A 22,909-nucleotide genomic window follows, 5' to 3' on the forward strand; every position below is an offset into this window, starting at 1 on the left:
CTTTTGTGCCTCTTCTCAGGAATAAGGCATTGGTGAATGAAGCTTCTGAACACTATTTTCAGAACACGAGCTGACATCTCAGCAAACCAGAGATGCAATAAAACTTAATGAGTGACTCAACTGATCACATTTTCTTGAGAAACTACACTGCTCCTGTGACATAAACAGCAACTTTTCCAGCAGGAATGTGTTAAATAGTTTCCTGCACCTCTCAATCATGCTTGTAAAAAGATCAAAACTCAGGATGAAGCCCTACAAAACACCTTCCCCAGTGAAAGTATATAGCTAAAATTGTATCTGCAGTGGTGCTAGATTTTAATATATAGTATTTTGGTGACACCCTTTCCTAGTAATGTACGGAAGAGAAAGCATCAACAGAAGTCAGTAAAGCATTGATATTTTTCTTTTTTTCTTAGTGTAAGTGAGCAACAAAAATTTATCATAATGTGGTCAGGCAGTTGGACTCATGATCATTGTACTTCCCTTCCAAATGAACTATTCTATTCTGCTCTACTAATTACATCAGAAAAAACAGTTATTAGCACATGCAGTCAGTAAAACTGACTCACATCTCATGTAGAAATGGGCAGAAATGACTGCTTCTAACATGATTGTATTTATGGAAATATGAATGGTCAGCCAGCCATTCCCAGCCTCCTCTCACAACAGCACAACACAGAACTGCCCAGCTCTGCCTAGCTCCCCGTGCCTTGCCTAAACTTAATCATGTCTAATAAACAAGAAAGTTGTGTTAGAAAAGGATCCTCGTCACAGCCATGGGCAGAAGGAAAGAAATTAATGGCAGCTGAGACACCACAAGTTCAACCCTCTCACTGACAGGAGAACAAGAAAGCACTCACAACTCACACTTGGTTTCAGTAAATAGCATTATGCAAAAGAACTAGGCTGCACCAAAGGTAGATTGCAAGGAGACCCATACTTGATGAGATAAACACCTCCCAAGGTTGTTAACACACTGTTTTTGCACAACATTAATGAACTTATGGGCATCTGTTTCATAATTTTTTGTGAGATTAGGCTTGTTTTAGCACAGATATGCATGATTCCACATGTGCTCATCTTCACACTCCCAAGAACTCCTTCTAAATATGAAGTTTTCTGATTCAGGATTTATTTGCACTTCTGAAAGCAATGAAGCAAAATAAGGGCAAGAAGAAAAAGGAATAACTGCATTGGTGAGTAAAAACATTTAATATAGATTTAACTCTACAAAGTCTACTTTTTTACTGATACTAGCAGAATTTTTGGAAATGACACTAGGAAAAAATATTTATAGCAACAAGATGATTAATCGGAATAAAAGCTAAGGGGATAAAATGCATAGAGTAGCTTAAATCATAAATTCAAATGCATCTAAAATAAAATAGATAGTCATTACATTTTAATACCAAAATGAGTAATTGTTGAATTCCTCATTAAAAAGTGCTTTACAAGACTTACTTACGACAATAAAAGTACCTGCAACATTATACTTTGCATAATTTTTTGTTAATTACCTGGATTTAGCAATATGATGGAAAACCTAATAATGTGGTATTTAGTACTTATATAAAGGGACAACCTGGAAGAAAACCAAATTCCAAATGGTTTTAAATTATTCAAAAAGATGAAAGAATTTTTTATCTTCCCTTCATTTTCCAAGCACTTATTGAAGGATCAAAGCATGTTAACACAACTGTTTTATTTAGAAATATTAAAAACAAGATGACTCATCTCTCCTACACTTTGTTCTCCCTGCTTCATCCTTGCTCCCCTGCTGAAGGAATAACATTAGGTTTTGTTAATGCTGTTAAACAATATAAATGTCTTATCCATAGTGGAAAACTATCATGCTTAAAATTAAAGAAATATATATTTCCAAATATATGATATATGTGTTCCCCGCATTTAAACACATACAAAACTGATAGTAAAATTTTGTGAAGAACAAAATGATTCTCATATGAATAATGTGGAACTAAATAAGATATAAATTATTAAAAAGTGGATTACTGGAAAAATTGGAGGTCAAAATGGATGTTTGCTTGAGACCAGGAAAAGGAAGCAGTAAAGAAAGGAGACAAAAAGCAGGTCTTTACACTGTGAGCAACCTTAATACCTAGAGGAAACCACTTTGTACTTTAAGTAAGTTTATTAACACAAAAAGGTCTACCTATCATAATCCCATTAAAAATAAGAACTTTGATGAATAATTATTTAAAGGCTTTCTTAATTAGAAGCAAAGATAATTTTCCTATAATACAAATCATATTTTATGTAAAATATTTGTATCAATTTTTTTCTTGGCACTTTCCTCTGCTTATTTATTTGTCAGCAAATCAAGCAACCTGCTGACCTGGACTGAATGAAGAAACCAGCTCTCCTCACAGCTCTCTTCATATATTTGAAGACCAAACAAGGAAATTAAATTTTCTTACTGTGTCATATTGCCAAGTGCTCAAATAAAATGTACGTGGAAAGAAGAGCAGAAAATATATTTGAAAAACAAAAGAGGATACATTTTAGAATATAGTTTTTAAACAAAATAAATTTACATAGAAAACACAGATTTCAGTGTCTCGCAAATCAACATGTTGCAATTTTCTATTTAAATATGTAAATTAGTAGAAAAATTCAATATCAGTATTGTAAGCTAAAAAATACCGTGAATGAAGAAATGCTGCCTAATTTTGCATGTCAACTTTACATTCCTTAGACCCTTGAGGCAACATAAAACATTCCAACCGTGATGCGGTTATGAAAAAACACAGTGCCTTGTAGAAGAAGAAACAGTCTTGAATCACATGGAGTTTGTAAAAAACTGTAAAAAAATAGTATCTTTCTAACCTAAAGATCTTCTTCTATGTGGAATATATGCACATGTTATCAACAGAGCTTCAGCATCCCAGTATGGCTACTCTTAAAGAATCTAAGTTGTCTTGTCTTTGACAGTTAACAGTAAGGGAAAATTCAAGGAAGTGCAAGCTTTAGGTAACTTCTTCCCATCCACCAGCATCATAGCACAGAAGGATCTTGATCTAGATATTGGAATCTGCTTCAATTCCTAATGATAGATTTTTCTCTCATAAGTTTGCTCAGTCCCTTTCTGAATCCACATAACATTCAGGACCCATGGAGTGTTGTGGTAAAGAATTCAACAATTAAACTGTGCACTGTATAAAGAACTATCTTAGGCTTGGACCTTTACACCAGTTTTTAAATGTGACTAAACTTTTCCTTATGTCACATGTACTTTGTACACTTGTACTACATTCTTCTCTCAATCTTTTTTTTCTTTTCTCCCCCAGGCTAAGGAATCTTGAAGGTACAATTCTTTGCTTTTACTTATCCTTGACTTCCTCCAACCTGTTCCACAGGAACACCATAGATTTATATAATGGCAAAATTAGGGTCCTCATTCTTCATTCTAACACTTTTATAAAAGTATTATGACCTTTAATTCTTGCTCCTAATTGGCAACACACAGTTCATAGTTAAAGATTATGTATCAGAATATAATTTTCTTTTTTTCCCCAAATCTTTCCATGTCACTTTACATTTACATGAATGGGAATTTCAAGTACCACTATATTTTTGTCACTCTGTCTCAGAAGGTTTTTCTGCTTTTCTTGGTTTGTAAGTTCAGGTCTACGTTTATTCTGAATGAGTTTTAGCAGCTGCAGGCATTCCTATTCTGTTATTCACTTTTCTTTCCTGATCACTTGATATTAAATAAAAACATGTTCAAAACTAAACGTAACATGTGCATAACTTGTACAACTAGCACATATAGGAAAAATACATAGACATCTGCAGTACTTTCTGTTAGTCAAAATCGTATTTTGATCCGAGAACTTTCTACTTGTTATGCTACCAGATGCTACTCTTTTGTTCAGATATGAAATAAAGGAATATCTGTTTTGTTTCAACTTCACCTATTGTGCATTACAAAGTAATTGAATGACCTTTTTAAATTTCTAATCGACAAAGTTCCTTCACAGTGAATAAAGGAGAAATAGTGTTATACCAAAATATCTTTCCATTAGTACTTCCCAGAGGCTCACACTGTCTTCTCTAAATTGATAACTACTCAGACACTGTATTACATCAAAACTGATAACAAGAAAAGGTTCACCAAAGATACTTTAACTGCAAACTATCCTGAAATGTGTTTAGTGGGGTTTTTTTGGTCTGCTCTCCAACAATAGTAGTTCTGCGCACCTTTTCTCCAATTTGGCATTTTAATAATAAATCACCACAGCTATTAATATTTCCTCTGTGTTCAGTCTCTGAAGTAATGTGATATAACAGAAAGTAATAACAGAGTTAAAATAACTAAGTATATCTAAAGTATACTAGGACAAAATGACATCTAAACATGTCCTTTTAGTCTGTAGGAAAAAAACATCATCACATCAAAACTAGAAATAAACCTCTTATAATGAATCTCTGTTTTAAAATATGACTTAATCTGCAGGTTGAAAGATAATCACACGGGAAGATAATGTGAGCTTTGTATGAATCACTACTAATCAGCTATCCTCAAAAAGGAAAGTATCTTTGATTGAAATGCTATATTAAAAAGTATAGAAAATATGTACCTTAGTTCTTTTTAAAGTATCAGCTGTAAGTTTATAAACTATATTTTAATTACTGTTGATGAGCAACTGGCATGATATAGGTTTTCCTGTTCATTACTCACAGTTGCATACTAGCTTGCCAGTTAAATCTTTGTTAATATTCTCATTTCTAAATGCTTTGAGTGTGCTCGGTGCTTATTTTCTGCTAGGAAAAAGGCATAAAACACAAGTTCAAATGCTTACTGGGTTTATGAAAAAGAATATTGTAAGAAGGATTGCTTTGACAGTTTGATTAGATTAATACAATCCTTCAGCTTGCTCAACATACGTCACTCTTCAAAATGCAGGTATTGCAACTTCCTTAGTGGATGCTAATGCATTTAAATTGAAAAGCACTGGTATCACATCTTTCCAATGCAAATTTCTATGGAAAATAAATTGAAATACACTGAATGGCATATGGCAATGGCATTTATAAACACAGTCCTCTCACCAAAGAATGTTAAAAAGAAATGAAGCACAACTACCTGTACGTTTTCTCATGAAGTTGCAACCATATTTTAAAAATGTACATGGAATTTGTAACTAGTTTACGTATATGGAAAACTACACGACAATTTTTGGAAATGTTGAGCTATACAAGAAAAAAATTACTAAAACACAAATTGTAAAATTTGCAAAATAGCCAGCATCAGTTTATGGAAAGCAGGTCCTGCTTGACTAACCAGAGCTCTTTCTATGACAAGGTGACCTGCTGTGTGTGGTTCTAATTTATGGTTGCAAAAATAAATGATGAATTTTATTGTGTATTTTATCACATAATCATGATACAGCAATGTCATCAAATCTAGATATATGTGAACTTCTGTTAACCAAGCACAAATAGTCTGAAATTACTATTGTAAAATGTGCACAGCTTTTCCATTTTTTTCAGCAGATGTTGAAGATGCACTGAGTAACATTAGACACTAAGAACCACTTGATAGACTGCACTGATCTCCATATAATAACAAAATGCACTACTGGAGTTGACATAATGTCTAATTAATCCAGGATTATATGAGATGGATCGAATAGGGTTATCTGAAAGCTTATGTCAGCATTCACATTAGCAAAAATAACTGAAGGCAATAGGAGATGACGGGAAGATCAGAGCAGGCTGGGCTGAGGTTCCTACAGGATGTTGCCTATTAACACCTGTAAGTACAAACCTCATAATGAGCAGCATGGCTGTTAGTACCACATTGTCCAAAAAAGCCAGAAGTTCTCATTTCCATGGCCGTAAAAAATACATCTTTAAAACAAAAACTTAATGGTACTAGAGAGAGAAAACTTTTTTAATTTCAAAAAAACAAGGAAGATATGAAAGTTGCAATTGGAGCACTTGGAAGCAAAGGTGGGAAGGTTGGTGAATTGTCAGTGCTGCTTAAAACAGTGGAGAAATAAAAGCTAGCCTGTGTGAAATTAAAGCATTGTGAACCCCTGCAAATGGAATGAAAAGATATCACAGTAATCAACTAAATACAAGTGTGCTTTATTATTCTGCTAAAGTGGGCTGAAGTATCCTTATTGTAACAATATTCAACATTTAAAAATAATAGTAGCTAAATTCAGTATACAGCCCACTATAAAAATTAGAGAAAAGGATATTGTTCAACTTCACAAACTACCAGTTCAACCAGAGGCACTTAAAAGAAGAAGAAAAAAAAAAGAGTATGACTTTTTAAGTTCATTTCATAAGTTACCTTCAAATGAAGTTCCCAAAGGCATTTTTTGCAACCTCTGTCAGCATACCTAAATGACAAACTTGTGCCATTTGCAATGCACAATTCAACTTCTATCTGACTGCATGAACTTGGTATTTCTCAAACATCAGGGTTAATACAAACTAAGAAGTATTAGCTTATATAGTTTACATATAAGCTAGTTATATAAGAAGTTATATAGCTTATATAGTTTATAAGCTATACAACTACTACAATTAACTTTTGTATTAAATAAAAATCAAGTCCTACTTTTCCCTCCCCACTGCGGGAAAATACAGTTCCAGAATTTAACCCACATACCTCTAGCTTGAAATGAAATTTATCTTCCTTCAATTACCACCAGTCACAGCTTTCAAAATCTACAACAGCAGATGTGGAGTCACCATCTCTGAAAGACGTTTCCCACAACAGCTATTTTCAGTTTGCAAACTCTTTCATTGTTTACAAAGTCATGACAGTATTGCAGCAGAGTAATGATGTTCAAGATGTGATTCAGACATTATACTTAGTCTTGAGTGAGTGTTTTAGAGAAATTTGAATTTTAGCTTCCTTGAAAGATATCATTACCCTATGGAACATTATTGAAGACAACTGAGTTAGTGAAATTAATCTTACTCACTGACTCCCATGTACAAGTTTGTTAAATGGTTTCTTGCACATACAGTGAAAGTGGATTAGGGTGCAGCCAAAAAGGTTGAATAAAGAAATGAATGTTCATTCACAGACATATATTTTCAAAAAGGTAAATAGACTAGGCAAAATTTAAAACAAAACAAAAGATGGAAGCATCAAATTAATTCACTAATTTAAAATATGCAGTTATTATTAGTAATAACTGATTTGTATACTTAAGCAGAATAACCAGTATAGTAACTATATATTTCACTATATATTTTCACTATATACTCCCACAGAAAATACTCTGTTCAGAGGTCTGAATAATCAGGACAACTTTATTTCTGAACTAGTGCCCAAGTGAAGATTTCTACGCTGAAGGTTTTTGTTGTGTAGAAATGAATCTTAACAGCTAAAGGTGACAAAGATTTAGTGGAATAACACTTACTAAAGACAGCCCAGAGGACTGCTGAAATCAGATTTAATTTGAAAACCACTGTCCATTTCTGATGCCACATTAGGCATCACTTTAGAACTCCTTCATATTCATCTACATACTTCAGCATAAGTAGCATTATTTCAGTTTCACACTACAAAAATATTAATTCCGACTAAGCACAGAACAGCCAAAATTTATCAGGTTTATATACTCTTTGAAATAGTTGGAGTTTTTTGATCAGTAGTTCCTGAACTACTGCTGGGAGACTAGAAACTAAATTGGGATAACCACACGAATACTTACACAGAAAAATGCCAAGAAAATGAAGCAACTGAATGATGGAACATCTGAGTAATGACAGAAGAAGAAAATTACATATTCTATCTGATTAAAAGGGATTCATATTATTTGTATTAGATGAAAATTCAAAAAAAAAAAAGAGAACTGGGCTTTTTGAAATTCTGTGAGGGGAAAGTACAGTACAGATTGTCTGGGAAATGTAAGAGAAAAATATGTTGAACAAAAAAATCCTATGCAGAATCTACTAGAAAAAGTTATGAAATAAGAGAAGCAAGAGCTCTATTGAGGAAAAGAGGAATTCTTGGTATCAGTAATTGTCATCAGCTATCTCAGGAGACCTGTCATACAGACATTCTGAAACGTGTATCTTAACTAAGGAAGACAGGTCAGGGAAAAAAAGTAGATATGCAAATCATCAGCATAAGCTGACAGTGAAGTTGTAAGAAAGTCTCAGATCACCCATGAATAGGATGGAGGAGGAAGAGTGAAAAAGAACCAAGAACCCCTGTGAGACTGGAAGAAAGGGCAGAATAGCTCTCAAAACAGACAGTCAAGGACAATGCAAGTGGCAGAGCAAAGCACAAGACTGTCATGTATCAGGAATACCAGAAAGGCCAGAATATTAAAGACGTAGTGATCATTACTAGGAGCTAAAGGACTGGAGAGACAAAAGAAGATACGATTTTTAATATTTCGTGTAGTTGTAATGATGTTGTACATTCCAGAAACAAACAGTAATTATACTAATTTCATACACCCTCCACAAGGGCCTATGCTGCTATAAATAAGCTATTTTTACTGGATTTTACTGGATTTGTCAAATATTTGTTGGTCCTTTTTTTCCCCTGCTCTCCCAAGGTTGTGTTTGCATTTAGGTATTATGTCTTACGCAGTAGCAAAGAGTTAATGTTTAATAGATTTTCTGTGCAGGCTGTATTAGCTTGAGATGTCTTAATAAATACGAAACAAGGAACCAGAGAACTGTACAACATGTTAGGACTTTTGTACATTTGTTCAGGTTTTAACAACAAGAAGACATCAGAACAAAAAGGGAAAAGTCAAATGGCAATCATGGTTTAGTTGTTAGTGCTCACTTCTACGAACAACAATAACTGACACAACTAACTGGAGCTTCAGAAAATAAAACTAAGTAGATTTAAAATACTAAACAACTTGAAATTGTAGTGTAGTCTTAATTGTAATGTAGTCTTAAAACATCACTGAAGCTCAATGAGGAAGGGCTCTATGGGAGGAAGGAGCATAAAATTAAAAGAGCCTATGGATGTAAGAAAGGTTATTTCCCTTTTTATCTTCTTGTATAGCAACACAATTCTCTTTCAGACTTTGGTCTTTGAGAACAATATTAATTTTAATAAAGCCTCCTTCTAGAAACACTGGCTACTTCAAAGTAGCCAATGAGCAAAACAAACTGTTTTCTAGACTGTTTCTAACGTCCTACAAGTATCCTATATTCATTCATCAAGATCCCGATCAATAAAGCACTTGAGTACATGCTTAAATAACAAAATTCATGAGTTGTTCTATTGAAGTCAATGAGATTAGTCCCATTCTTTAAGATAAGCTAAGCATAAGAGAAAGTACTTTCTCTCTGCATTCACAATCAGCTTTCATTTAGCCACAGAAAAATTAACATCTATTTCAACAGTACTAGAAGTTGTCTAAAGAACTTGAACCCAGAAAAACCTACAGGCTTCCCTATGCATACCACTGAGTTTTGATTTTCTGGTTTTTGCATGTCTAAATACCTTCCTCATAAAAAAAAGCATGGGTTCACATCTTTTTCCTTCTTTTATTTTCCACACTGAATCTTCCGTGATGTCAATGAATGCTACCAAAGAAAAATGGACAAAAATTAGCAATACGCAAACATATTTGCAATCCACACTTACATTAAAACAGTTGATCTAGTGGTCAAGAATTTCATATCATAAAAAGTCCTTTTAAATATTATGAAAGGAATTTTAATTCACTTTTTGCAAAAATGCAGAGAGCTTCCATTTTGAGATGAAGATTTTTAAATTTGAGTGCCTACCAGCATGCTGTGTACTTATTCTACAAAGGTAATGAAGATGGAGTTAATATGTTCAATGGAGCCTAAAAAGGCATTCAGCTGATGAGCCACTCTAAACCATAAACCTCATAAATCACTCTAAATCTCTCTCTAGGCTCCTGAGTTTATTTACTGGGTGAAGCTTAGATACCCAACACAGCAATGAACACAAACTTACATAAAGACACCTATCTTTTTGCATTTATATCTCAAACTGAACCCCACCTCTGCTGTTCACAGTAAGCCCACTGGCAGGAAGGACAGACTAGGAACTTTAGAGTCTTGGATCTGACAGACCTCTAAACACAGAAATTCCCATGTATTGGTGAGTAATATGCAAACCCATTTAAAGGCACGCATTTGTGCCAGTTAACAACTTCAACTGGTATGGGGAGTCATATTTAAGTATCTTATAGAGGCTGCTACTGTCAGTTTTATATCTGCCAGTGCCAGTGCTAGTGAAACTGCAGATCACAGTTGGGAAGCTGAATGTGCACACTGCTCTGTGCTAGAATGTGGTCCAGCAGAAAATCAGGACCCACTTAGTCTGCTTTCACTGAGAATTTGGGAACCCTGTCTCTCCACAAGAAACTACAAAATAAATAGGAAAAACTAACAAAATGGACTCAACAAAAGAGTACCAATCATATATATACACCATTGTAATTCTATAAATACCATCTGGCTTTTTTCTATTCTAGGAGAAAACCTGTGAGTTGTATTCATATATAGATGTCAGTGAGAGTATTTTAAATTCTCACTGAAAAGCTGAACTATTGTTTAAAAAACTCGTTTTTTTCTCCTTTGTGCACGTAATTCTTAGGCATGTTAAAGACTGTACATAAAGTTTTATATGCATATATATGTGGTTAAAGCAGTGTGGTTCTTTTTTTGACTAACACTCTTACCTTCTTTTCTTTGAGTTTTCTATTATTTGAGATTGCACTTAACACAAGACAAACAATAAGAGGTCAGTGACTTCATTGCTGTACCACTGAAATACAACTGCCTGCCACAATAAATTCCTAATGAGCACAACCCTTGCCAATGGAAGGTTGCCCTGGCAACAAAGTTATCCCAGAAGGTAACTATCCATGTGGTAGAAGCTTATGGCAGTCAGCTGTCTGACAAAGATTCGAAAACTATAAAAACTTTTCAATTGCTCAAGTTCAACAGAAACTTGATGTACCAGGAGTGTATTGACACAAGAAAATACTGACTTGCTGAATACAAAGGGATTAAGAAACTTCCAAATTAATGCAGAGTTAGAACAAGGACATTATGTTAAAACAGGTACATCTTCAGATTGCCAGTCTTTCAATAAAAAGTTCTTCTCTCACTTGTTCATGTCTTCCTATGGTTCCAAATAACTAAATTTTATTTAAACCATACTTTTACATTTACTTTTAAAGAGAACAATGTGAAAAGGTTTTCCTGAACTATAATGGAAGTTGGCAAGATCAAGGATGGGCTCAGTAGACAGTAGGATGGTGAATTCCAGCTCTGAAGGAGCTAAAAAAATTCGCAAGAGAAAACAAGAGGTGGCAGAATCAAAGGCAGACGCATGACCTGAATACAGCCTCCTGAGGACACTGATGCTTTTTAACCCAGGAGCTGGTTTCTCTTACAGTATATGAGAGGTAGTGACAAGAAGAGTCACTACCAAGACACACAGTATTTTTACCCTTATTTCCTAAGAAAATTAAACTTTCATGTTCGCATTTTACATCTGGCAGGAAAGGTTATATGCCACTATGTCTGTCTCCTCCACTCCAGAACATTTAACCTTCTGGCCAGTTTCAAATTGACAAATGCCTAGAAATCTGAAAGATGTGATCCGACCCACATGTTAGTAATTGGATATTAAATATTCATGTGTCCAGACACTTCTCACAAGGCAACTAAGCCAGATTCTAAAATTAGGTTATTGTCAAATGAGAGAATTAAAAGGACAAAAAAGCAGAATAGAATCTGTGTTGTTCACTAAAATACTAAGTGGTCTTGAAAAATCTTAGTTTGGTAGAGATGCAAAATTATTCAGAGTAGCTTTTACTGGTAAAAAATAAACTTGGCTTCAAGAAGTTTCAGAAAGCTGTTGTGCTACTGAATAATAAAATGACAAATGAAATTCAATCTGGATATACACACAGAGGTAAAAACACTGCAAAGCATAAACATCTGATGTCATGCATAACATGAACCTCTAAGACAGTCAAGTTGGATTAACTATGAACAATTACCTGAATTATGCACTTTTCACAGGAGAAAAGACATGAAAAATTATAAATAAATAAATAAGAAACAAATCTCATTTATGAATCCATGGTATTATCACCTCCCGAAGAAGTTTCCATTTACTACACAACAGTAATAAGCACAAAAAGCACATGTAATGGCCTTTTTAAGTACAGATATTTTCAGCTTGTAAAAGGAGTGATTGCATACAGAGATAGAAAACAGTTTTGAGACAGTTGATGGGAAAAAGTGAATAAAGAATGATTTGACACAATTTCTCATCATCAAAGAAATAAGTGGAAGTGAATTCAAAAGAATCTTTTGTTAAATCAAAGAAGGAAAATTTCTTTTCACACTGCATAAAGAAATTGCAAAAAAATCACTGCCACAGGATGTTTTAAGCAGTATACTTTAAAACAATTAGATACATATTTAATAATACTCAATAGCCATTTTTAAAAAATCACTATAAGAGATAAATATATAATGAAGCTTGCAAGTAGAAGAAGATGGGAGGGTATATGCCTTCCCCACTGTTTTTCTCTCACTCTAAATGTTTGTCTTTGTTCACTTAACCTAACCTGATTCAAGGATCTTGGTGGTCCAAAAAGACCAGACTGGAACAATGAGATGTCTCACACTCTAAATTCCTGGCCATGAAAAATTAAATTTGATTTCAGTACTTGTATTTTGAGTCTCTTGTCTCAGGTGGCTTAAGGCTTTGATTGAGACCAGAGTAGCAGTAACATCTTTCTTTTATAGATTCTACAGTGTCTGTTGAGAAATGTATTCCAGTTTCAACTTTAATTGATTTTTTTTTTTTTTTAAATAAGAACTAAACACAAGACAACTCTACTGGAAAACACTTAAATCATTCTCATGTTGAGGGAATGAAATTCTCTGATTGAGTCTATGTGGAAAATAGAAACATAGGAAAAAACCATAGCTGCATTTTTGAACACTTCCTAAATTCCAATGACTTATGGCCAGACAAAAATCATTATTATGTGTAACTTTTTTCCCCTCTTTATCTCTTTTTTTTTTTTTTTTTTTTTTTTTTTTCTGAGAGGGCAGGGTGAAGGAGGAGCAAGAGGTGGTAGTGTTACAATTTAGGTAACTAAAATTTTATTTTAATAATTCCCTACACTTAGACATCTACTTTCCATTTGGATAAAGAGAAAACCTGTGCTTCTGCAGTTTTTCATGAGCTTAATAAGATTGCTGGATTCTCAGCACTTCTGGAAAATTGTACCAATATTATTTCTTAAAAGTTAACATTAGATGCCTACTTTTAAACAAAATACCCTTAATGAAAAGCTAATAATGAGCTACATAAATGATACCAACAAATATCATGTCTGTTACCATATTGGTCAACAAACCATATGAGGTCCAATATGAGATACATGAAAATAAAAATGAACACTAAGTCAAAGAAATGAAAAATACACTTCAGCCGTCCTTGAAGAAGGGAAGGATGTAAATGGTGATCAATTACATGTGATGATACATTTACATTTTCCAGAAAAAAATAGCATTTATTTTGGGCTAAGAAAGCATCAGTCTCCTCGATTAAGGAAAAAGAATAAATGTGAAGGAGGAAAAAAAATGTCTTTTTCTAGACCCACCTGCATGATTTCAGGAAGAAAGACAGAAGCCAACAGGCTCCACCAGCAACAGCTGCTCCCTACTGAAGTTTGTCTAAGGGGTGCAGCCTGAGAAATGTACTAACTACCAAAGAAGAAAATCTTCTTAGGAAAGATGGCAAATAAGGACAAGCAATCATTCTGATCGAACACTAGGACTGAAATCACAGCTCTCCTCTCTCATCCTCACTCCCTTGCACTGGCTGTGGTATTCATCAGCCTCCTCACTTCCCTAATGTGAAGAAAACTAACAGATACTGCCAGGGAGCTGAGGGGAACAGAAACTAGAAGAAAAATCTGTTTCAGCAGTGAGACAGTAAATCAACTCACCAATACTGTCAAAATCTATCAGCGTTATTGTTTGCTTTTTTTCTGTGTCTTTTGTTAATCTTTGTAACTGTTTTGCATTTTACATGGCAGGACTTTATAAATTCTTTCATTTGCACTTAATTTTATGCAGTAAGCCTTAAAGTAATACTAAAGTTTTCCTCACACAAGAACAGGGCAATGCTGTAAAGTAGGACAGCAGGGCACTGTAAACAGTACAAAACATTGGTTTTGTATTTCCAATGAGTCTGAGTGCATTATTCATGCCAACTGCATCATCTACTTACTGGTGAGCTGGCACTACAGCAGTCAGCTAAATGGTACCAAACAAAAAGGCCTCCTGGCAGGTGAAAATATTAGGTTGTCCACTTCAACTCTAAATATTCACACAGCATATGACAGCACGTATTTAGAATTGGAAGCTAACATACATAGCTGCTACTTTATTTTCCTTTTCTGTTTTCATTTTTTCTGAGCAAGGTTTTAGCTATGAAACCTGTGCTGGTGTCTCTTCTGCAAATTATGTACTACTACTGTGGTGAGTTACACAGAGAAATCACTTCACATAAGACAGCACAAAAAGGTAATTTATATAAGAACGTCAGATCAGAAGGTAAACACTTTAATGAAAAATACATGCACTCCATTCTACATGAAAAATAAATAAAATTAAGTACTTATATGTCTATGAAAATTCTCATCCTATTTACAACACCAGTGTAACACCTTGTTATCTTGCATCAGGATGATTTGATGGCATTGTTAGAGACTTCCTTCCAGCTGCAAACTGCCTACAAATCAAATGTAGTTTTGAACTCTATATTTAAGCAGTTCTAAACTCTGTTCTGTTCTGTTCTAAGTATTGGTATACAAGCACTGACACTCAAGTCCTGTATTGCCGTTTCTAGTCAAGGATAAAGAACTGGAAATGGATGCCACCACTGTAATGGCATTGCTTCCTATCCCCCAACACAGGAGTACACAGCCATGTAAACATAGCGTATCTTGGAAGTGCCTGAAGGACAACGCACATTCTAAGAATTTAAATAAATGAAAATAAGAACTTTAATGGAAACTTCAATAAAATGTCTTCGTCTGAAGAAAGGATACTTTCTTATTTGATGGTAAGCACATAAAGTATTTATCTAGAGTAAGACAGCACAGATGCTGAGCATTGAGACATCTCCACCTTTTCTAATACAGTATGTTGAATCTTGAGTTAAAGTTAGAAGCCCACAAAAGTCAGTTTCAAATAGCAATCTTTAAAATAGTGTCAAAGCACCCTTCTGTCAAGGACCAAATATAAAACTAACCTGCATTTTGTAAGTCCACAGAAATATGTTAAACACTTATATATCCTGAATAATTCAGTCACCATGCTACTTCATTTTACCAGTCCTTTGTGCCAAAAAAGATGATAACATATATGATAAAAAGGCAAGATATAATAAAAGATAAAACTCAGGTCTTATGTTTCACTATTTTGGTTTGCGGACATGAACATCATATAAATCAGTTTCAGTTCTATGAATTTAAATTTTAAATGTCTTGGTTATAACTTAACAAGCAATTTCCATTTTGAAAGAATTTACAAGGTATTTACTGCATTTATATAAAAACAAAATCCACAAAAAACAAAGCCTGAAACAAGTGAAGAAGTGGGATAATTCACTCATTAAAATGCAATTCAGGTTAAAGAATAAATCAAACTAAATACTTACGGTTACGAAGCTTTCTCAACACATCCTTCATAAGCAAAATGCATAATGTCTTTCATGTCTACTTTTTCTACTTTACACAGTTCTTCAGATAAAGTGATGTATTTTAGTGGATTTCATAGATACAGTTACTGAATGACAGAGTACTTACTGAAGTGAAGATTTGGGAACCTTTCCAAATTTCTCTTCCCCTCAACTCTAACTAGCTCAAGTGCAGGTATTTTGGGTATGTTCAATGATTTACTCCACACACCCTAACAAATGACTGATGAATCCTAAATTAAACTAGACAGAGAATATGAGTCCAGCTAGAGTACTCTTACGACCATACCATACATTCTGCCACAGAGGTGGACATCATTAAAGTGTCCAATTTTATTCCCACCAAAGTCAATGGAAGAACAGTGACAAATATTGAGAGCCAGAATGCAGTTCTAACACCTCCAGCCAACAGCGGCTCTGTCACACTAGGAAGTACACAACAGCAGACTATTTAAGAGTGCTGTTATTCCCCTGAAAGCCCTCTGTTGCAGTCCATGAGAAACTGGGGCCTGCTGTGAGAATAACCAATCTAGAATTTAAGCTGGAAACAGCACAGTATTTATTTTTCCAATGCAACAGGGGAAAACAAGCAGCTCGGCGAAATAAGGCACGGTTTCAGCTTTAACGGGGAGAGAGGAAGACACAAGAGAGAAAAATTTTATTTTCTGTGAAAACATCAGCAGCAGATCCTCTCTTTCAAGAGGTGCCACTGTTCTCTACTCGTTGGATTTCTGCAGGAAACGGAACCAGAATGCACTCCTGGTGCAGACAAGAAGGGATCTGACAGTTCCACCTGCCTTCCTATTCCTTCCACATGAAGGGATCTGACTGTCCCACCCATCCTGAACCCTCCTCTGATGCTGCTCCTATGCCATTCCCACATCATGACACACACTGAGACTAGAGATGACTGTAAACAAGGCCTTCAAAATGCCCCATCCCTTCCCAAGAGCCACAAGGTAGGTAGTGTCTGAGCAAAAGCCCTACAACAAGAGTGTAGGGATGAATGCCTGTAGTCCCTGCTGATGTTACGTTACAACATGGTTAGTTCACCTTTCTGAACTTAAAGTGCAGGTAAAGCTATTTCTGTTTACAGCAGTTCAAGATTATTGGGAGGTAAAAGCCAGTACAGGCACATCCTAAGTACCATTGAAACAGAAGACGGAAAAACTGTGTAAATCTAAGCAGAACTCCCACGTTTCCTTAATTTACTGCTTTAGGACACATGAGGTAGCAAAAGCAAGCCTGATAACAGGATCATCAGCTTTTGAGTACATGGAGAAAAGCACTTAAGCATCTATCCAGCCCTTACAATTATTAGTAGGATTGTTCCTCCCATCTGTATCTGGAAAGTTAATTATATTTCTTGCCTTTACTCATTTTACACCGCTCTTTCAAATCCAATATCACAGGTCCATCCATAGCTAAACCCTCTGAAAAACTTCTTTAACAATATATCTCTAAATGAGAGACAAATTTTGGCCTATAGCAGGCTTTACGTTAAAAATACGAAACAGACAATACAACCAACTGAACAAACTCCGTCTCTGAAGTGTTTTCCATTCGGAAAGCAGCACTGCTAATACAGTTCTAAACAATTAAGTTAGAAATCACATGCAACAGAATGGCTTCATGAAAAGTTGGGTAAAAATCTGTAACGTTATTGCTTAACACTTTAGCAAAAACTTTGCACAAACTTTATTGGCTCTTGCAGATTCACTGCATTTATTATCCATAGTAAGAGGGTGAAAAGATGCATATTATAGGTTGATAATCAGTGTAGCATAAGCACAACTGAAATCTGATTAGCAAGGAATTGTTGAGGTTGTTTCAGAAAAAGTGTTGGCAATAGAGGTGACTACATTAAGATATCTTTACTGGATTGAAATAGACTAGACAAGATATGCATACAGAACAAACTACTAAATAATGAAACCTAGAACACAGTACAGATTTCCTGCACCTACTGAGTCAAAACACAGAATTATTCCTTAAGCTTGTTTAATATACAAAAATAGTCCCTACTCTGGGCATAGGAATTTCATTTAGGTATTTAGATATAAGAAACCTTGATTTAAAATATACAGTTGGAAATTGCATGCAAAGACTTAAGTTTTTAAATACTACTTTAAATACATCAGAATTTTTTAGAAATTAGAATTAAATAATCAGAAACTTATTATGGATAAATATCCCAGTGAAGTGTAACTTGAGAAGTACCTATGCACTAGCAATGAAGGGTTCCTTTCAGCATGGCAATAATTCAAGAAATTAACCCCAGACTTGGTTTTCAAAGGAAATTTCTCAACATTATCATAGAATCATAGCTCAGACATGAGCACAAATTGGAATTCTGGCAAAACCATGTATTTTTGGGGCACACATGGGTGGTTAATTGGATTAAGGAGGCATTCTTACATTATTTTATTTCATTCATAACACTAATGATCAGGTACCAAGTGCAGTGCTAGAGTTAGCATGGTAAAATCCTCCAGGAGTTAGAAATACTACAGCAACAGCAACAAAAATTATTCAAAAGGAGATAAATTAATTACAGTAAAACACTTAAATAGCTCAATCTTACAAATTATCAGGAAGGTCTTACAAAGAATAAATATTTTACACTGGAATAACTCACCAGGTAATAACAGATATCACAATGAGTAACAGATATTATAATGAAACAAAGGAGGCAAAAGAACCTCAGATGGAAACAATAGCCATGTTCAATTCAGAAATTTGTCAAAGATAAGCAACCAAATAAACTCTGCAAGGATACCACCTCTTAGATTAACAGCAGAACTGTTAATTCCTCATTTCTCAACATGTTCTTATCAGAGTTGGATACCATCAGACTTCACTGAAATAGCTTACTGGACCCATTAAATGAAGAGCAAGCAGTTCCTCACCCTCTGTAACAGGTCTGGATAGATGGTTTAAGTAGACATTCTGGCATTAAAGTGTATGAAACTAACTGAACATTTCTACATAATGAGTAGATATAAAGACAATGATATTTAAAGATATCACGTCTCTTTACAAGGCATAAATTATGAGTTAGTCTCATATTTATTGACTAATCCAGTTGAAAATGCTTATGGAATTTAAAGTATTACTTTTCCCTCTCCCATTGACTTCAACAACGAAGTTGGTAGATAAGAATATATAGTTTAAACATATAGTAAAAAATTGCAACCAGAAGCTACTGGAACATCAAGTAATAGAACTAAGAATGGGTAAACCACTTTTCTCAAATATCAATTCTTTCTCTTGACAATAGGAAAATAAATTATTGAGGAAAAATAATTACCACAACAAGAGGTCAGCAACATAAAGAGTTTTATCTGGACAAACAGTAAGACAGAAGACATGACAAAGGACGAATGTTGAGAACTGAAGATTGAAAGCTAATATTGGATAGAGTAGTTAAGCAGATGGACAATAAGAAGCCTGGAACTCAGAATCGATGGAGGGCATTGATTAAGCACAATTGAATGTTTCGCTTCTCTGAAGAGACAGAAGGGAATATTGATATCAACTTCAAGTGAGTGTTCATTTTAGTACTATAAACTATCATGACATCAAGTGCTTGGCTTTGAAGGGCAAGAAAACTGAAGACATTAAATGTTTCTAAGTAGTGGTGATCAGTGAAGGTTTTCTCTCTTATTATGGTAATTCTCAGATGACACTAAAGCAAAAGGTTCAAGAAAAACCACTCACAAAGATACTGGCATGTCCAAAACACATTACCAGAGTTATGGAGGTTTAAAAAAGTACTTACTTGGTATGTGTCCCATAACCTGATGGTACACCGTAAAGGGACTTCTCTCATCAGCAAGTTATTCATCCAACGGAAAGCAAATTGCAAGTATTTCACCTCATGCTGATCCAAGTGCCTGTGAACTTGTTCTGAAGACAGAATAAAGAGGTATTTTACTGCAACTTTTCTGAAGTCTTGAAGTATCAAGTACATTGTCTAAAACAATAAAATACTCCTCCAATCTCATGGAAACAACTTGTGGTAGTGCATGCAAATTCTCATAACCAAATGAGAACACTGAATATACAAATTAGTTAAACATTACACTGGATTGATTTTTCTGCCACTAGATGGATTAAATAACTGGTCCGAGTTGCACTATCTGAAGAAAACATTAAGATCAGAGCTTTATAATATACCACAAAAACATACAAAATTATAATGTGAAATTATTAGGTACATATATCCTCATTATTTTCTTAGGTTACAAATTATTTGGGGCAAGAAACATAGCTTCCAAATAACATAATGGCCTCCAAAAATAAAGTGTTGGCAATCTAAAAGAAAAATAAAAAAAAAAACAAACCCCCCAAAAAAAAATTAAAAAAAAGAAACAAACATTATTAAATTAAGAAGGCAAAGAAATATAAGGAAAGGACATACAAAGGTTGCATTCATTTGAGAAAAAAAATGAGACTAATGTGTAGGAAATACAGTTGAGAAAGCGTTACTAATTTGCAGCTTAAATAATTTCTTAGTATTACAAATAAATGCAAATAAAACCAGTACAAATCAACGGTTTCTACACTCATACCCACACGCACTGTGTTTATTGTAGAACATTATACTATTTGAAAGCTGTGATAGTCACTTGCAAGGTTATTGCTAGAGCTAATAGAACTAATCTACTACATGGCTTGTCTATATTGAGCAGAATTTTCTCCAAAAAGGATCACAGACATTCTGTTAGCAGGCTTTAGTTAACAGGCTCAGATATGGTATTAGCACAGTGTAGATGACAAACACTGCAGAAATGCCAATGTCTTATTTTGGACAAATTTATGACAAAAAGTCTTTGTTAAAGCCTAAATAAGACATTCCTACTGTCTTTCCATATACAAATATATTCTTTGGAGATTTTTGCTGCCCAGATCACCCCTTCATCCACACTCACAGAGATGTATTATCAGCTAAAACAATGAGTAAATGCTCATCTTACAAACTTTACATACCTAATAAATATCTAAAAATACACTAAACCACTAAATTAATTAAAAGGATAATCCCAAGAGTATCGCAGCACTATTACAGGAAACGTTACCTACAAATTAAGGTAACAGAAGTTAAGTGATACTAAATTATAATAAAGACTGAAGCTGCTCCATTTTTTTTTCCCCTCAAGATGTATTTTTTGGCTATATGAAAGCGTCAGCCAATATAAAACAGTTGTTTCAATATGGAAGCTGGAAGTAGAAATCTTTAAGGTTTTAAAAACAATTACAAATAAGGGGTTTTTTTAAAAATAAGACATCACAACACATTACTCCAAAGGTCCACTTATCACATCTTGTCTCCAATGATAGCTGAAAACAAATATCAATGAAAATGTATTAAGCACTGGTATTTCTCCATAGCACTTGTCAGCCTCCATTTATCTGTGGCTAAAGCAGTCTTCAGCAGACCTGGTATCTATGTTCTTAAAGTCATACTCTTCCACAATATAAATATAAACAAATATAGACAAATTCTTAAATTGTGAGGCCCAGAACTGCACACTGTGCTCAAGGTGATGCTGCACCAACACTGAATGCAGTGGGGTAATCAACTCTTTTGACCAGCTGGTAATGCTGTGTTTGATGCATCCAGGATGGGATTTGCCCTCCTGGCCAGGACACACCAGATCCCTTTCCTCAGGGCTGTTCTCCAGCCACTCTTCTCCCAGTCTATACCTGTGCTCAGAATTACTGTATCATGGGCGTAAACTTGTCATTTGTTCTTGTTAAATTTTCAAATCTTAAATAAATCATTGATGACTGCCCAGTGCTCCAATCTAACAAGATCCCTCTGCAAGGCATCTTGTCCCTCAAGAGTAACCAGTACCTCCCAGTATAGCATCATCTGCAGACTTGGTAATGGTGCATTCAACTCCTGCATTGGAACACTGATAAAAATATTGAACAGAGTCAGCCTTAGAATTGAACCTTGAAGGACATCACTGGTGAACGTTCACCTTTCCAGATGTAGCCTCACTCACTACAACCCTTTGAGCCTTGTCCTCTGCCAGTTCTCTGCCCACTGCACCATTATTAGATCACTTATTCATGCCAAATGCTGAACGACTATTGTGTGTCTGCCTTTGCTTTAGAAAAATTTAGCTGCAAGTTAAATATACTGAAGTGAGATACTAGGTTAAATTTATTATTTGACTGTCACATTTAGGTACCTAAATTGCAGGCTACTATGTACAATCTAGTACATCAAGCAGGATGCAAAAAAAAGGTCAGTTTTATTTCTAAGCAAAGTTACTAACTCACAAAATTTTTGTTCTTCACACAGCAGAAACAATTTTCATTTGGTTGCTTGTAGCCATTAAAAGTAAGTAATGAAGAACAATAAATTGTGCCAGATGTGATATTTCAACTATGGTAGTTAACGGGCATAATGAATTTCTTGAAAGTTGCTTTCTAGCCTAAACAAGTTGAAAAATTGATTACTAAACTCTGTGCTTTATACCTAATTGATGCAAGACTGGAATAGAAGATGCATTGAGTAAAGAAGCTAATTCTTCCTACTTTGTAAGTAATTGTAAGTAGAGGCTAATTTGCTGATAAAGGTAATTTGGACCAGCATAATCTAAATCTAAATTTTCCATTTCAATGAAAAGAAGTATGTATGTGCAATGAACAAGAAGATACATAATTACTGTCAGCTTTAAGACTTCAAGTATTTTATAAAAACTACTTCTACTGCAGTTTCTGATAGCAAAATTATTTTACAGTTAAAAAATCAATTCTTTAATCAAAATTTAAAAGAAATAAGAATTACATTTGGTAAGTTTCCCAACATTTTACATAAATCTACACATAAAGTTTGGGTGAAGGAAGTCTTCTGATTAAAGAATAAAATACATTATAGAGATGCATTCCAAAGTAGTATACTGTCAAAAATAGGTAACTTGTAGACAAAAAACATTTATAACTATTCATATTTTTATTAAATACACTTCTTGGTACATTATTTTCAATGATCACAGCCACCTTAAACAGATGCTTCTCATGCTAGATGGGTCCATACACATATTTATTCTTCATGTTCAACGTCAGTGTCTCATGCTGTTTCACTGATTTCAAAATTAAAATCTATATGATTATGAGAATTATGAACTAAACAGTTAAGGACAGAAACAACCT

The 22,909-nt window shown here is 34.4% G+C and overlaps 1 protein-coding gene across 1 annotated transcript in view; it reads right to left on the reverse strand.

Annotated features, from left to right (window-relative positions):
- The window catches only part of TBC1D22A (TBC1 domain family member 22A), a 146,600-nt gene that overhangs the window by 48,905 nt on the left and 74,786 nt on the right, over positions 1 to 22,909 (reverse strand). Inside the window, exon 11 of the mRNA XM_048301101.1 lies at positions 19,521 to 19,648. Coding sequence (XP_048157058.1) covers positions 19,521 to 19,648 — 128 coding nt within the window. The remainder of the gene's footprint in view (positions 1 to 19,520; positions 19,649 to 22,909) is intronic.

This window comes from Corvus hawaiiensis, chromosome 4 (assembly GCF_020740725.1).
Source record: "Corvus hawaiiensis isolate bCorHaw1 chromosome 4, bCorHaw1.pri.cur, whole genome shotgun sequence".
Classification (NCBI taxonomy): domain Eukaryota; kingdom Metazoa; phylum Chordata; class Aves; order Passeriformes; family Corvidae; genus Corvus; species Corvus hawaiiensis.